At 32.0% G+C, this 15,938-nt stretch overlaps 1 protein-coding gene across 1 annotated transcript; it reads right to left on the bottom strand.

Moving 5' to 3' along the window:
• Nucleotides 1-1,333: 1,333 nt before the first annotated feature.
• Nucleotides 1,334-15,060, bottom strand: LOC113514104 (probable cytochrome P450 9f2). Its single transcript, XM_026898102.3, has 10 exons — nucleotides 14,769-15,060; nucleotides 6,381-6,544; nucleotides 5,595-5,711; nucleotides 4,750-4,955; nucleotides 4,276-4,411; nucleotides 3,824-3,910; nucleotides 3,198-3,416; nucleotides 3,025-3,122; nucleotides 2,733-2,901; nucleotides 1,334-2,066 (listed from the first exon to the last, which is right to left on the bottom strand). The coding sequence occupies exons 1-10, from the start codon at nucleotides 14,975-14,977 to the stop codon at nucleotides 1,885-1,887; spliced, it is 1,587 nt and encodes a 528-aa protein (XP_026753903.2). The 5' UTR covers nucleotides 14,978-15,060; the 3' UTR covers nucleotides 1,334-1,884.
• Nucleotides 15,061-15,938: the final 878 nt, after the last annotated feature.

The raw sequence follows: 15,938 nt of genomic DNA, 5'->3' as shown, positions 1-15,938 counted from the left end.
TTTGCACGGGTGGACAATAACTTCTCCCGTTTTCTCAACATTTCCCTTCACTGCTCTGCTCCTATTGATCGTAGCGTGATGAAAAGTATACTATAACCTGTCCAGGAGTATGAAGAATAATTGTACCAAGTTTCGTTAAAATCCGTCGCGTAGTTTTTGTTTCTATTACGAACATACAGACAGACAGGCAGAAAGACAAAAATTTTACTGATTGCATTTTTGGCATCAGTATCGATCACTAATCACCGCCTGATAGTTATTTTGGAAATATATTTCATGTACATAATTGACCTCTCTACAGATTTATTATAAGTATAGATTATATGAGATACTGTAGATATTTTTTTGTATTCTTTTTCTTCATACGCAATCTTAGTCTCATTGAATTATATACAACAAAACAGTATACTCTGTTATATGCATGGTACTGCTCATGTCTATAGGCGACGGTTACCACTTTCCATCAGGTGGGCCGTCAGCTTGTTTGCCATTCTAAGTTTTATAAAAAAAAAATTATGATCACATTTTAAACATTAAAAAAAATTTTGTTTACATAAACGTATATAAATTTAGTCTACACCTTATCAATCAGTCGAAACTCACCAAAAAAAAATTCTCGGTCTATTATAATAATAATAATAATTCTTTATTTGGAACAAAAACATTGGTTACAATATTATTAAAAAACGATGATATCCGCAGAAGTATAAAACTGTGTCGCGAATATCAACGCCCTCCTCCTCATTGCAGGATTCCAAAATAAACATTTAAAACGTATGGTAGCTAGTTACATCAACGGAGACATTTTGCCATATCTAGCAACCAACTACAATACTAATAAACTACAATAATTAAAAAAAAAAATTGACAATTTAAACACAGTAGCCTACATGTTAACTTAAAAAAAAAATTGTGTGTGTGTAAATGTGTGTGTGTGTTTGTGTGTGTTGCCTAACGGTATAAATGTGAGGAACTTGATTTTCTGCCTTCTAATTGTCTTAACGTAAATCCATATAACTCACATTAGACTCTTTGTTTTAAGACTTGAATGTCTGAATTATATATAAAAATATTAAAGATCTTTTTTGTTTTCTAATATAATGAAGCAGAAGAGTCGGTTTATTTATATGTTTTAATTCTTTGTAAACTGTCAAATGCCACTGTCCCTGTATTAATTGTTGAATAACAAGCATTATAAACAGTAACGGAATGTGGTGCAATTATCCGACTAATTTTGTTACGATCAATTACTAAATCAAATTTTAACTCCATGAATACAACCATAAATTAATCCAAAATAACATCACTAAGGTATTTTCAATGAAACATACAATACATTTTCTCTTATTTATTATAATAATGTATAACAATATTTTGACAATTAAATATTAAAATGTAAAGATTATTATATCGTAAAAAACATGTTACTTGTTCTTATTATTTCTATCTTTAGATTTTAACTTCAGAGTTTTTTTTAGATTGAAGAACTAATCACACTTTCATTATGAAATCCAAAAACCAAATTTATTTTATCGATATAATATGTGTAAAACATATTATATCGATTTATGTATTTATTTTTATTTCAGTATTAATAGTTTCTACCAATTCCAGTAACGAGTCCAACAGATATATTATTTTTAAAGAATTTCCAATTTGATATTGAAGTCTAAAAGACCTAGCCGGAGACTACTAAAGTATTAAGTACTTTAGAAAATTAAAAGTCGACTTTCATGTATCATAAAGAAGTATAAAACTTTGTAAATATTTTTAAATACTTATCCTGATTTAATATTTCACACAAAACTTAAACTAAATTAAATATTGTAACAGTTAACTTATTCATAATTTGAGATTCGAATTATAGTCGATAAAAATGCAATATTAATAAACTAAATTGTATGTTCTAGGCTCAAATTTAACGTATGTACCCCCTAGAGCTTTGATATTAAAATCATTGTGATGAAGACGAATAGGATCTGAGGTCTTCTTGCTTTTGAGTATCTTGAAGTTCGATACCAGATCAGATATTAGCACTTTGAGCTCCATCAATGCAAATCTGGAACCTAATATAGAAACATACATATTACATTATTCACAATGGAATTGTTAACTTATCAATTTACAAATTTTGGAGAGTTCACGGATCAAGTAATTTTGAACTCCATTAATGCAAATGTGAAACCTAATAGAAATATATATCAATATTATCGAAATGAAATTACTGATTTAAGTTATATACGAGCATTTTGAGGAGTTCTCATATTAAGCACTCTTGATTTTGACTTAATAACTTGATTAACTAAGAATTTCAGAAACGATCAATCTTCAAATCAGGCACTAATTTCATTTTGAGTTAAAATAATATTCTCATTAAAAAAAAAATTTAGCAACGAAACTGCATTATTATCTGGTTACATTTACAATAAACTATAATAAACATGATTTCTATAATCTGTGTTTATCGTAAAACCTCAAATAATAAAGGAACTGATCTAACTAATTACAATGCTTATTAACTTTTCTTTTTTAAATTCTTTTGTAAATTGATTCTGCAGAAAACTCTAAACTTATTACAAAATATAATTTATATTGAATTCATCTTGTTTCGGTTCTTCAAGTCTACTTCAACTTAATAAATCCTTTAAATTAAATAGATTATTTCAAATTATCGGATTATCACTAAAAACCTACACTAGATACGAATGAAAATAAACATAAAAATTACATACCAATGCAATTTCTTGGGCCATTACCAAAAGGCACGTAGGTAGTTGGTGTTATGTTAGCTTTGTTAACGTCAGAAAACCTGTCGGGATTAAATACTTCAGGCTGTGGATAGTATTTTTCGTCCATTTGTATACTATTCACCATGTTGTATACAATATCACCGGGTCTTATCTGTCAGGAGAAAAAGTCAAATATTTTAAATTTGTTTATTTCGTAGAAAGTATTTTGTAAGACTTTGATGATGATTTGATAGACCCAAATGATAATAGCATTCAAAATAATGCCAAAACTTACTTGATATGGCTTTCCTCCTTCTCTCGGTGGTGGTAGTACATATGGTTTACTGCAAACACGATCCATAAAAATAGCAATTGACCATTTCCTCAATGTTTCTGCAAGAAAGTTCTCTGTAATATTCTAAAATAATTATATAAAATAGTAATTATGCAGTTCCAAATTTTGTTTACCAGTAACTACAGCATCCAAATATTTCATCTTGCTCAAATTTTCATACGTCAAAGTTTTGTGTTCCTCCTTAAAGTTTCTGAGTTCCTGATACAACTTCTCTTGCACCTCTGGATTCAAAGCCAACTCGTGAATGCACATGGTTATTACTCCAGCTGTGCTCTCGAAACCAGCCGCAAAAAATATGAACACTTGGCTAGTTATTTCCCTTGCAGTCCATTCTAGAAAACAAATTTTTTTTAGTTATATTATATCGAACTTTTAATAGACTCACCTAATAACAAATTAAACATTACATGATAGAATCTGTACCGGAACAACATGGCAAATCATAAAATATTCATGGTTATTTGTGATAGAACGGCGGTTGAAGTTTTTTTTTTAATTAGCAACATTATTATCACTGCCGTGTTAAGACCTTTTTAAACCTTAAACTAAGAAAAATGTTTTAATTGTTCAAGTCTTAATTTTTTCTGTTTTGTGCTGCTACTTTATGTCACCTTTTTTGAACTTGCACGAAGCCTAATTTAATCCAACTGCTTGATATAATCACAAAATACTATTAGCTATTAAAATTATTGTTGTTTTTAAAAACCATTTAATTGTAACATGATTACAAATTTCATACCTCTGGTAACGTTCCGAGATTTTAAACCCTCTTCAGTTGCGGCAAAACTAGCATCATCTTTCTCATTGTCACTATCTTTCAAAGTTCCTAAATATTAAAAAAAAATTAAAAATTTAAAAGTTAAAAAGTAACATTAATTCGTCTATGCATAGCGTTTTTTGACATATCAATATGAAATTTATATCCACATGCTAATACATACCATTTTCTGTGTTTTAACAACATAATATAACGATATCTCTTATAATAATAAAGTTGATTCTAAGAATTAAATTTTAGTTTGGAAATGTCATGCAAAATATTATGGCAACATATGGCAATAGAAATATTAATACAACATTAATATTTCTATTCTATTTTCATTTTACCTTAAAGTTACTTATTAGAACAGTGAGGATTTTAGAGACTATTTAGACTTATTATTTTGATAATTATCTGCTTGATAATCTTACCTTTGGTAGCTTCCATCAACAGGTGAATCATGTCAGGTCGCACAACATTGTTCTTCTCTCTATAACTAATTGTATCTCGAACAGTGTTTTTGAAAAAGTCCATTGTCTCTTGTGAGAATAATTTGAGTCCAAATATCTGTTAATGTTATATTGAATATGCAAAATGTAACACAAAAAGTATTTTATACAATTCTGCAAAATGTTGCTATACGGCTTTTTAAATTTTAATTAAAAATGTAATGATCTTTAGAGATGTAAATATTTATTTACTTAATTACTCTTAAATTGCTGAGGGTATTTAATACACAGATATACTATAATCCTTAATTAACATAATAAACACTTTGAATGCTAATTTACGTGAGTAAAGCCATAACCTCAGGACCGTTCCTTATGGCAGTCTATAGGAGAGACTTATGTCCAGTAGTGGACGGATAACGGCTGAAATGATGAAACTAATAAATATTATATTACCTTGCCAATTATCGGACAATGATTAGATAAAAACTCTACAACCCTCTGCTTGTAGCTGAAGTTGAATAAGTTTGATCCCAGTCTAAAGAAATCGTTGTCTCTGTCCTTAAGAGAGTTGATTTGGAGACCGAAGCCGGCTGATGCTATGACGTCGACGGTATACCGACGAACAAGGTCGTCTACGTGGCTTTCATTTGAAGGATGATCTGATATGACAAAAGACATGTTTACGATATAAAATTTTGGATGTTAATGGTTTAGGTACATTCTGTTGTTGGAAATTCTTGACACTTTGTGAATTTTAATTTGTATTGGATTAGTGAAAATAATTGTACTATATATACATCCATTAATAATGTCTTAATATGATTATATAATTATTATAATGAAATAAAAATATGTGGAAGTAATATAAAGCACATAAATAGTAATCACTGCGGTATTTAAACCTCTACATTTGTTTGTATTCCATATATTAATGAAATTGAACAATGAATTTATGCTAGCAACTAGAAGTTCCGATACAATAATATAAATAAATAAATATTCATTATATTCTGGAAATATGTATTTATACTCGTAACATGCCTCTATTCAAAACATTGATGATAGCTACCATAAAAGATCTAGCTTTTTTATAGTTCAACATTTACAAATTATCAATATACAAGTTGCATAAATTTCGTGCAAGTGCTTTTGACCTAGTACAAGTATTGTCACTTGTAAATCTCTAAATTAATCTAATGAGACTATAAAAGATTATAAGAGAATAGAAAATGTTTTAATATATTTACTATTTTACAATATAATAACTTTTTAATAAATAGTAACAAATACAACGATACCTTTAATATAGTCAACAATATTCTTGCTGATTTCAGTCATGAACGGCAACATTTGTCTCATTTTGGAGCCGGTGAACGCTGGACTGAGGGTTACTCGCATATCGCGCCATCTGTCGTCTGCAATTATAAATTATAATTAGTTATTGTAAATTATTCGTTATCTACTGCTAAATATACATCTCTCTTAGATTCGCTATAAAGTACCATCCTGAAATTAAAAATTAGTTAGATTAGATTCAATTAAATTTATGTTTCATTTCAACTATAGTCTTGTTTTTGTTTGCATTAATAAACAAAAATATTAAATATCCTAAAACTTCGTACAGAACTTCTAAAGCCATTACTTTATATCATGGAAGACCCCAGAAGAGTTTCCTTCTTTGGACACTCAGGCTGTGCAATCCTTGTCGTAGTTTTTCCTAGGAACCGTATTCTTTTAAATGGACGTAATAAGGTTTCTTCAGTGATACTTTTAATATTGCAGGCATCGATAAGCCACAGCGACCGTTTACCAGCTACACCTATTTGCTACCTTTGTAATTAAAAAAAAAAAAACAACACTGTGCAACAACAACAGTCTCCAAAAGGTGGCTAGTTTCTCAAACATTTCGTTAGTTTCTAATTGTAGTAATATCTTTTTTAACATAGCTTATTTTGTGACTAATCCTTATAAAACTATATAGCTTTTTATTATAACATTTGTGCAATATACCAAACAACTGTTTTTACCTTTTTTTTGTTAAAAATATATCATAGATATATAGATATATTAAATGATTACTCTACCTTTCATCTGTATCAAACTGGTTGCAAATAAGGGCTCCATATCTTTGTCAAAGAAATCCTTGTGATTGACAAAGTGATCGAAGTCCTTAACAGTAATTGCTTTTATCAACGTTGGCTCCCTGATAAGGATTACAGGTACAGTGCCTTCGATGAATCCGACATATCTGTAAAATTAATTGCTATTATTACAATTTACAATTGTTCGTATGCACGTAACGTGCATAGATTTTTTATAACAGTTCCACGTAGGTACTCGTATGATGGTGCAGCAAATGTCCTGCAAGAGCAAGATTCGATGCACAACCCGTGAACAGGGTTTACCTGTAAGCTAGGTGAACCTAACATAATCGCTTTAGGGAAAAGAGATTGTTAGTAACGAAGTTTAAAAGTCCCAATGCTAGTAATATACCTTGTTAGGTCGCCTTCCACGCGATTCTTTCTAGAAACCATCGCAATTAAAATCATCACGATGAACCAACTGACCTGCATTTATTCTCATTTATTATCTCGCACTGATGTCCCGTCAGCGTATACCGATAGCACAGGCAGGGTTACTATTCCATTTTCACCCAATGAAAAAAAAGCATAACCGCTTAACCCCGCTATGTTGACTTACTGGTAGCTTTTCACGCGTCTTTTGAAGATCCCAATTTTTAAGTTGAAGGAAAAATGCAGGATGGAAGGTCGTTCTACGTTTTAATAGTACGACAAAAGTACGATTTGTCAAACTTAGCTGTACGGGGGAGAGACGGATTATGTCTATTACCATTTATTAGTATTATATTAGTAATGGGATCTAACTGACTTGTTGCAGCAATACACCCTATCAGGTCGATCTCCACGCGTTTCCTCTTGGAAACTATCCTGGTTAATTCTAGCGGAATTCGTCACGATGGGCTAACAGACCTGCTTTCGTCATCACCTATCATCCCTCACTGGTGCTCCGCCAGCGTATACCGATAGTGCAGGCGGGGTTACCATTCCATTATCATCCATTACGAAAAAAAAGCTTAACAACAACTTAGCTGTACGTGGTCGATTTACATGTACTATAAATTGATGTAGCCTTTGACATTTACGTGTGGTACGGTTGCAGAAAAGAGAGGAAAAGATCCAGCGAAAATTCAAAAATATTTATTACATTAACACTCAGATGACTAAATGAGCCATGATATACTAAAACAATCATCTCAAAATTCTCAAAAACCACCTACAACATCCCACCCACCCACATTACATCATGTATCAACGACAGGATTACAATACGTGTCTTTTACAATGACATTATATGTATGAAGATATGCTATATCTATATGAATACTCTATTGCTGACATACACATATGGAGTGGCATAAAGTTTTATATATATTTTTATACGACTTAGAATGGCAAACAAGCTGACGGCCCACCTGATGGAAAGTGGTAACCGTCGCCTATAGACATGAGCAGTACACACACATACTGTTTCGCCCATGATACCCCCCATGCGTTACTATTCCTGAGGATTCAGGTGTTATTCCTCTGTACCCTGTGAATTCACGCCATATCCCACCCTTCAAACCGAAATACAGCCATGCAAACACAACTGCTTCACGGTAGAAACACGAATGGGACAGAGGTACCCAAGCAATCGACTTTTGTACAAAGTCTCCCTCTGGAAGGTTATGAAATAAAAATACCTTAAACTCTGTAAACAACTTGTTTACATAGTTTAAATATGTCAACAAGTTGTTAACATATACTCGCAATATTTACATGAATTTCTTATCTCTAAAGAGAAATTATAGTTTATATTAATTATTTAAATTTATAATACAATTATTTAAATTGATATTTTAGGAATTAATGTATAGTTTAATACTATAATAATAATTTGTACGTATAATGTGCATATTAGTAAGGATTACTAACAACGTATCCATTGTTTGTTGTATTACTACTCTGTAAATTTTCAAATTTAACCTCAAAATTTTCACTTATTTAAGTTGACATAAGTGATTAATATGTGACATGAATTTCGAAAACTAAACTCTCTCTATTTTTTTTCATTGACTATTTTTTTTATATATATATTTCCAATTAGGAGAACTGACTGGACGAAATTTTTGCCTCTTTATGGGTTAAGTACATCCTAGTAAATACGTAGATTTTAAGATTTGACTATACAATAAAATGTTATAAACAAATAATCAAATATACAAAATAAAGTTCCCAAGAATGGAAACACTAACCATATGGTTGCATGATTACATTTAATTATTTTAATGCAACATGCAAATAAAAACTACATTTTCATTAAAAACTGATAATGATAGATCTCGAGGCTCTGTAATCTATTTTTTATTTAATGTGAATAACTCTAATGATTGTCTAATTTTAGTATGTTTTTGCTGCAATCAAATTTTCCATTGTTGTACAGGATGCATGCAATCAAACAATTTTAGAGTCGTATATCAATTTTGCGTAATTTTTTGATTATTTTTATCTAAACATAGAATATGAGATTGTGTTTCACAAAAAATATTACTTAAATTGTGGCAAAATTAGTTGTTTTTATTTAAAAACTAAACTACCGAAGATACATCTGTAAATATATCCTATCAGATACAAAAAATAATTTTCCAAATCTGTCTACAACTGACGGAGTTATGAGGTGCCAAACATAAAAATATAACCGAATCGAGAATATCCTTCTATCTAAAGCCGGTTGAAAACAATAATTTTAGAATATTTATTTTGTTTGTGTGTGTTAGTATTTCATGTAAAATTGGCTGAACTGGTTGTGAAAAAATTTTCACAGTGTATCATAATATGAATTAAATTAATTAAAAAAAAAATCTACAGCTATTGAAAGTTTTAAAATTTAGAACTCAAAGTGCCTCGTAACATAGGTCTTTTCAAACCCTACTGCAGGCACCAATCTCTCGCAAAAATTGGAATCGCATATTTAATTGTACCTCAAACTGTTACTTTGTACTACATTTTGTGAAGGGAATAATAAACCATTCATTCATTCATTCTTTAATTCATTAAACGATATTTTTTGCTCAAAATATTGTTATTATTACATTTATAAGCCGACAAAGTATGAGTCACAGGTTAGATGCAATCTTGCGTTGAACCTGTAGCTCACACAGATAGATTCCATATTTACTTACCATTAGATAGCTATGGAGTCAATGTATGGTGCCAATATAAAAAAAAAACAATGTTAATATGTAATAATGGATGGCGTTAACTCTACAATGAAATAAATTAATATTGTACTTAATAAACATGTTTCAATTAGTGATGTCAGTCTTTTTTGATATTTGAGTACTCTGATACCGATTAAAAAAATATAATAAACAAATACAGACTCAAGTCTGAGGACTCAGCTCTTTTTTCGAGTATATTACTCGAGTATTTCATCCGACTCGAATATTCTTTTAATTCATTTTACTTATGAATTTTAAGTCATTTGATATTTTTTCTTTGGTAATTTAAGAAAGAATTAATAAAGTAATATAATAAAATGAAACTTTCCAATAAGTACATGATCAGTATTCAAATACCGTAAGTACTCGAATACAGTATTCGAGTATTATGTATTCCGAACTTCGTATATTAAGTACTTGACAATCTATTTGGGTCTACTTCATTACTGAAGGTCTCCTTGAAAGGTGTATGTTGCTATTTGGTATCTCTCGCAAGTAACAGACGCAAATACTCGAAAATCGGCCGCGTGATCTATATTTGAGTATTATGTATTCCGAACTTCGTATACTTAGTACTTGAGTACTTGACAATCTATTTGGTATCTCTCTCTCTTCGTCTACTTCATTACTGAAGGTCGTGTCCTTGAAAGGTGTATGTTGCCTATCTTATGATATTACTCCATTTCGCACAGTCTCTCGCAGGTCAGCTGTAACAGACAGTCCTGTAACAGTGGTTACTTGGTTCGACCATCGACTAGGTGATCGGCCGCGTGATCTTTATCCCTCTATCTTGCCTACAACAATTGTCCAGATCGTCGGACTGTCAATTATTTCGTGTAAGTACGAACTATTTGGTATAAGTACCAAAAATACTCGAATACTGTATTCGAGTATTATGTATCCCGAATTCCGTGTATCGAATATTCGAGTACTTGAGTACATATTAGGTATTCAAGCTAGTACCTACGCCGATCGTCAACAATCAGCTGCCCGACCTTGAATACGGTCTAACGGAATCAGCTCCTCATGTGTGGCCTCACTTGAGCTTTATATAGTTTCAGGCGGTTTTCTGGCGTGAAATACCGTCCATCACTTAGCTTTTTATATAGCAAACTGGACTGTGGCGCTCCTGCCCACAGTCGGCACGTTACTAATTCCAATCATTGTTGTTATTGGACAGAATTAAATCTGCATGATGTAATAGTTCAAGGTGATATGGAAATTAACATAAAACTCACTAGGAATTAACTACGATCGTTTCCGAGAAGATGATAGTCGACTTAACTCTTTCATCCCCTAAATATGATGAAAGATGATTAAAGGAACAAAACAAAATACATCAGTGGAAAAAAAAAAACAAAACTCGAAACTACAAATCCTCATATATGGGAAGGGAAAAGAATTGTTCTTAATGGGGACTAGCGACCATATTACTAGCAATATACTCTATCAGGTCGACCTCCATGCGGTCCCTCACAAGAAAGGCGAGTTGGCAACCACAGTTAGGATCTGGTGATGTTTTAAGAGGGACACTGCTGTCTATCTGTCGACCATTAATTTCTCTTAGTCGCCTCTTACGACATTCACCGGAAAGGAAGGGGTTTTCTTAATAGGTGATACAGCGGCGGGACACCAATGCAGGATGATAGGTGAGGATGAAGCAGGTCAATTAGCCCATCGTGAGGAATTCAACAAGAATTGTTCACGATATCTTCTAGGAAGAACCACGTGGAGGTCGACGTAATAGGGTATATTGCTAGCAATGGGACTGTCAAACTGGTCTTTGCGCAGCCATAAAATAGACAGGTCCGCACCTTCACAATCCTCTCTTCCCTCCCAAAACAAAACAATGGATAGAGAGCTGTGTCATTCTATCCCCTGCAGAAGCTCACATTGAGCGAAGGGGATGCGCTTCGTTTGCCCTTGGTTCCACCACACAAGGTTCCCTTGCGTGTTGTAAGATAGGGGGACGGGGTTGGGGAAAGGATTTTAGGAATAGGAAAGGGATGGGTATGGGATGGGTATGGGATGGGCCTCCGGACTGTGATCGTACTAAAAGTGCAACCACTACTGAAAATTCATGTTGCAATACCATATAGACAGCGTGGCTCTACCACAAAAAAATCTATGAGCATCATCGTCTCTATGAGCTAACTGGTCTGCTTTCATCTTTACCTATCATCTCTCACTGGCGCCTCGTCAGCGTAAATAGATAGCGCGGGCAGAGATATTATTCTATTATTATCCATTAAAAAACCTTGTATATGGACAAATATGTGAGAGAGAGAGACAGAATGAATCCGGTTGCGTGCAGTTAGGCGCGACGCGATGCACATCAAATAACAAGGTATGATCCCCGCGCTGTAACGTCATTATTTTGCATCTTTCTAGAATGCCGGACCTGTATGTTATATATAAGTTTGTTTATATACTAAGTATATAAACAATCTTAGTAATTATTTTTATTGAAATAACAGTTCAATAAGTAGGTAGATAAATTTTCATCCGAAAAAAGCGATTTCCATCAACACTAAGTCAGTCCTAACACTATCCAATAAATAAGATCCCTTATAAATTAAAATTATACTAACAATCACTACGTAATTGTAACGAATCTAAAATTCGTTTTACATTGCAGAGCAAAAACTGATTTTCAAAATTTTCAAAACAAATTTTTATTCGCAGCTCTGGGTTATAAATATATAGAATATAATGTGTCTAAGAAAGATTCATTTGTAGACGACATTTCATCATCATCATCTCAGCCCTTACTTGTCCACTGCTGAACATAGGCTTCACCCTTAAACTGTCATAAAGAATCCACTGACTCCCTACATCTTATTTTCATTTAAAAGTTTCCTCTTATTGGTGCAACTAATTCATGCTCTATTCTGCATTATTTTGTCTGCATTAATTCATGCTCTATTCTGCATTATTTTGTCTGCATTAATTCATGCTCTATTCTGCATTATTTTGTCTGCATTAATTCATGCTCTATTCTGCATTGCATATTCTGCAAATATTTAAATTGCTATTAAAAATTAAATTGTTGTAAAATACAATTGTTCATTTTTAAATCATCTCGTCTCGATATTTATAACTTAAAACTCATATCTTAATACACATTATGACTATTAAGTAGAGGGCTAAATGATATGTGACCTAGCACATTTGTTTACAAACTATATGCGTTATTATAAAACGTTATACTGATAGTAAAATTACGTAAATATCTTAATAAATTGTTTATATGTAATTATGTAAAATCCATATATCTCTAAAACATTTTTTTTGCTAAATACAATTCTAATTATTACAATAAATGATTATTTTTTTTCACAATTTTCGATTGGTAAATCTAATACAATATGCACGATAATAAATTAATAATAATAATAAATCTTTTATTTTCAGGAATTTACCCATAGTTTATTGTTATTATGATAAAAATTTCCTTTTAATTAATTAATTACTATTTTTATATTATTAATTATAAAAACTATTATTATTATTTTTAAATTACATATTAATTACAAAATACTAATTTAAATCATTTCATTATAAAATCTTTTGTCACCAAGTATGCAGTGAGGAATACAGTCTTTACAATACGATTACTTATTGTCATTAATCTTTCATGAAGTTAAAGATTAAATTTGCTAACATACTTTTTTTATACCACGAATGTGGCAAACAAGCATACAGCTCTTCTGATGGTAAACGGTTACGTATGGATGCTTGCAACACTAGAAGTATCACGTGCGCGGTGCTGACCTTGAACAAATCTAATATACACTTTTTGAAAAACCCCATACTGCAGTCTCTAGGGAAAACCTCGGCAGGGAGCTCATTTCACAGCCTGAGTGTTCGCAAGAGAAAAACCCTTTGAAAACGGACTGTACGTGACGTGGAAGGTTCAAGTGGGTGAGAATGAATTCTCTATCGATGGCGAGCAGTATGATGACAAAAAGTGGCTGTGGGTATGTTTTCAAACAATTTATAAGAAAACAATCCGTTATACAAGCCGTAGAACACGCAAAGGGAAGGCGAAATATCGCCTTAGACTTAAGGGCTCGATACTACGTGTGACATAGGATCGTTGACTAATCTCGTAGTTCGTCTTTGAACGGAGAAACTTTTATATATTTTATAAAAGTTTCTCCGTTCAAAGACGAACTATAGACATGAGCAGTACCGTGGACATAACAGAGTATTCTTTTTCGCCCATGGTACCCCCCTTACGTCTCTATTCCTGAGGACTCAGGTATTATTCCTCTGTACTCTGTAAATTCACTGTCATATCCCACCCTTCCAACCGAAACACAGCCATGCAAACACAACTGCTTCACGGTAGAAACACGAATAGGACAGGGGTGCCCAAGCAAACGACTTTTATACAAAGTCTCCCTCTGGTAAAGTTTATACAATCAATAATTGATTTGTGATAGGCTAAAATAGATTATTAAAATTTACTAAGCAAGCTGTAATGCTGTAAAGCTGTAAATGGTTACAGAATTTATGACTACAAACAACAATACAGCTCGAACAACAATGAACTTTTTGAATTGTTTTTGCACGAGAATCAAGAAATGAGTACGCTGTGTAAGGGGATTTAAATAAGGGGGTTTATATAATTTTGAAGTTAGAAGTAACTACTGGCAAAACCTCCCTTATGGGGGAGGCCTATGTTCAGCAGTGGACAGTTAAAAAATTATGATGATATGAAATATGATCATACATGTACGTTTTATTACGTAATACAGAAACAACAGACAGACAAATATCTTGATATATATAATAAAATATTTCTTTCGAAATCGCCAAATATTTTTGCAATTTTAAAAATAAACAAACTGCAGAGAAATATTTTGAAATAATAAACATATATTAGTAATCGTAACAAATGTTAAATAAACATTTATTTCTAGTAATGTTTCAATTTATATATATTTATATATATATAATTTAAGACATTTATATTTTATTACATAAATTTGTAATTTTATATATTTTACTATTTTTGTTCAGTTATAATTAAACTTGGTATTAACTAAAAATAATTAATATAAAACAAGTAAAAATAATGCAACAAGTGTAACTTACTGCGAAATCGCGTCACGTCAAATTTCAAAAATAAAGTTTAAAATTCAACTATACTGTAGTTTAAATAAGAAACAATATAAAAACTTACTTTTCGTCCGGAAAAGCTCTGTAGACAGCGTCGACATCTTCCCAAAGGTGCTTCTTCAAAATGGAACTTTGAAACACATTTCCGAACATAGGAATACCGGGCACGAATTTAACATCTCTCTTTTTAAAGAAATCGTGTATTTTATAATAAAAATATAGATAATAAGCTATTAAAAATGTTAGAAGAAATATTAGCAACTCCACAAACATTGTGACGTCGTAATTCTACCGCGCGTGTGGGATCAATGGCAGCGGGAATGGGAACTGTAAACTCAGACGCAAGACCTGTCTAGCAACGAACGTTATATAGGTATTAGTATTCGATCACAGCACTAGCCTGCTTTAAATTAGCAATATACGAATTCGAATGATTTTGTTATTCGAATAATTAGTAATTGCTAATTTTATAATTCGATTATTAAATTAGTAATTACTAATTTTATAATTCGACTACAAAATTAGTAATATACTAATTTTTGTACTCGAATGATTCTACTAATTAATAATTTGATTTAAACCACTAATAACCAACGTGCACGTGACACGACACCCCTAGTGCTGCAAGCGTCTATAGGCTACAGTAACCGTTTACCATCAGACGGGCTTTATGCTTGTTTTTATTTTTTTTATACAACATAGGGGGCAAACGAGCATGCGGCTCATCTGATGGTAAGTGACTACCGCCGCCCATGGTCACCCACAACACCAATGGCATTATGCCACTTTTGTGGTATAAAAAAAATTGCTTAATGAGATAATTAGTAGTTGTATTAATTTCGGGCATTGCTACTTTAAATATATCAAAGAACTACATTGTTTTGTTTGTAATAGGGTGTCATCTTTTATACCTAATTTACTGAAATTTCTACCTTTATTAGTTCGCTATATTTTAATTCTTTATTTTTAAATAATTCGTGTTCATGTCTGCAGACTTCAGACCAGTTATCCCACCTTAAATACACCTGGAATTCAGCACGATGGTTTTCAGTAGGGACCATTTCTTTTTTATACCACTAAGGTGGCAAACAAGCATACGGCACACCTGATGGTAAGCGGTTACTATGATCTATGAACGCCTACAATACTAGGGGATTTACGCGCGCGTTGCCAACCCTAAAGAAACATCTTTACCCCCCTTTTGAAGAATCTTATGCTGTAGTATCCTGCAAAT

This window comes from Galleria mellonella, unplaced genomic scaffold (genome assembly GCF_026898425.1).
Source record: "Galleria mellonella isolate WM207_F2 unplaced genomic scaffold, CSIRO_AGI_GalMel_v1 utg116, whole genome shotgun sequence".
NCBI classification, from domain to species: Eukaryota; Metazoa; Arthropoda; class Insecta; order Lepidoptera; family Pyralidae; genus Galleria; species Galleria mellonella.
The sequence above is the reverse complement of the archived record's forward strand: the minus strand, read 5'-3'. Positions and strand labels throughout refer to the sequence as shown.

Coding starts and splice junctions, on each gene's coding strand:
- LOC113514104 (XM_026898102.3), bottom strand. CDS start 14,977: ATGTTTGTGGAGTTGCTAATATTTCTTCTAACATTTTTAATAGCTTAT. Junction 3,911..4,275: donor GTTGATGGAAGCTACCAAAG/GTAAGATTATCA, acceptor TTTAATATTTAG/GAACTTTGAAAGATAGTGAC. Junction 2,067..2,732: donor TGGCCCAAGAAATTGCATTG/GTATGTAATTTT, acceptor TTTCTATATTAG/GTTCCAGATTTGCATTGATG.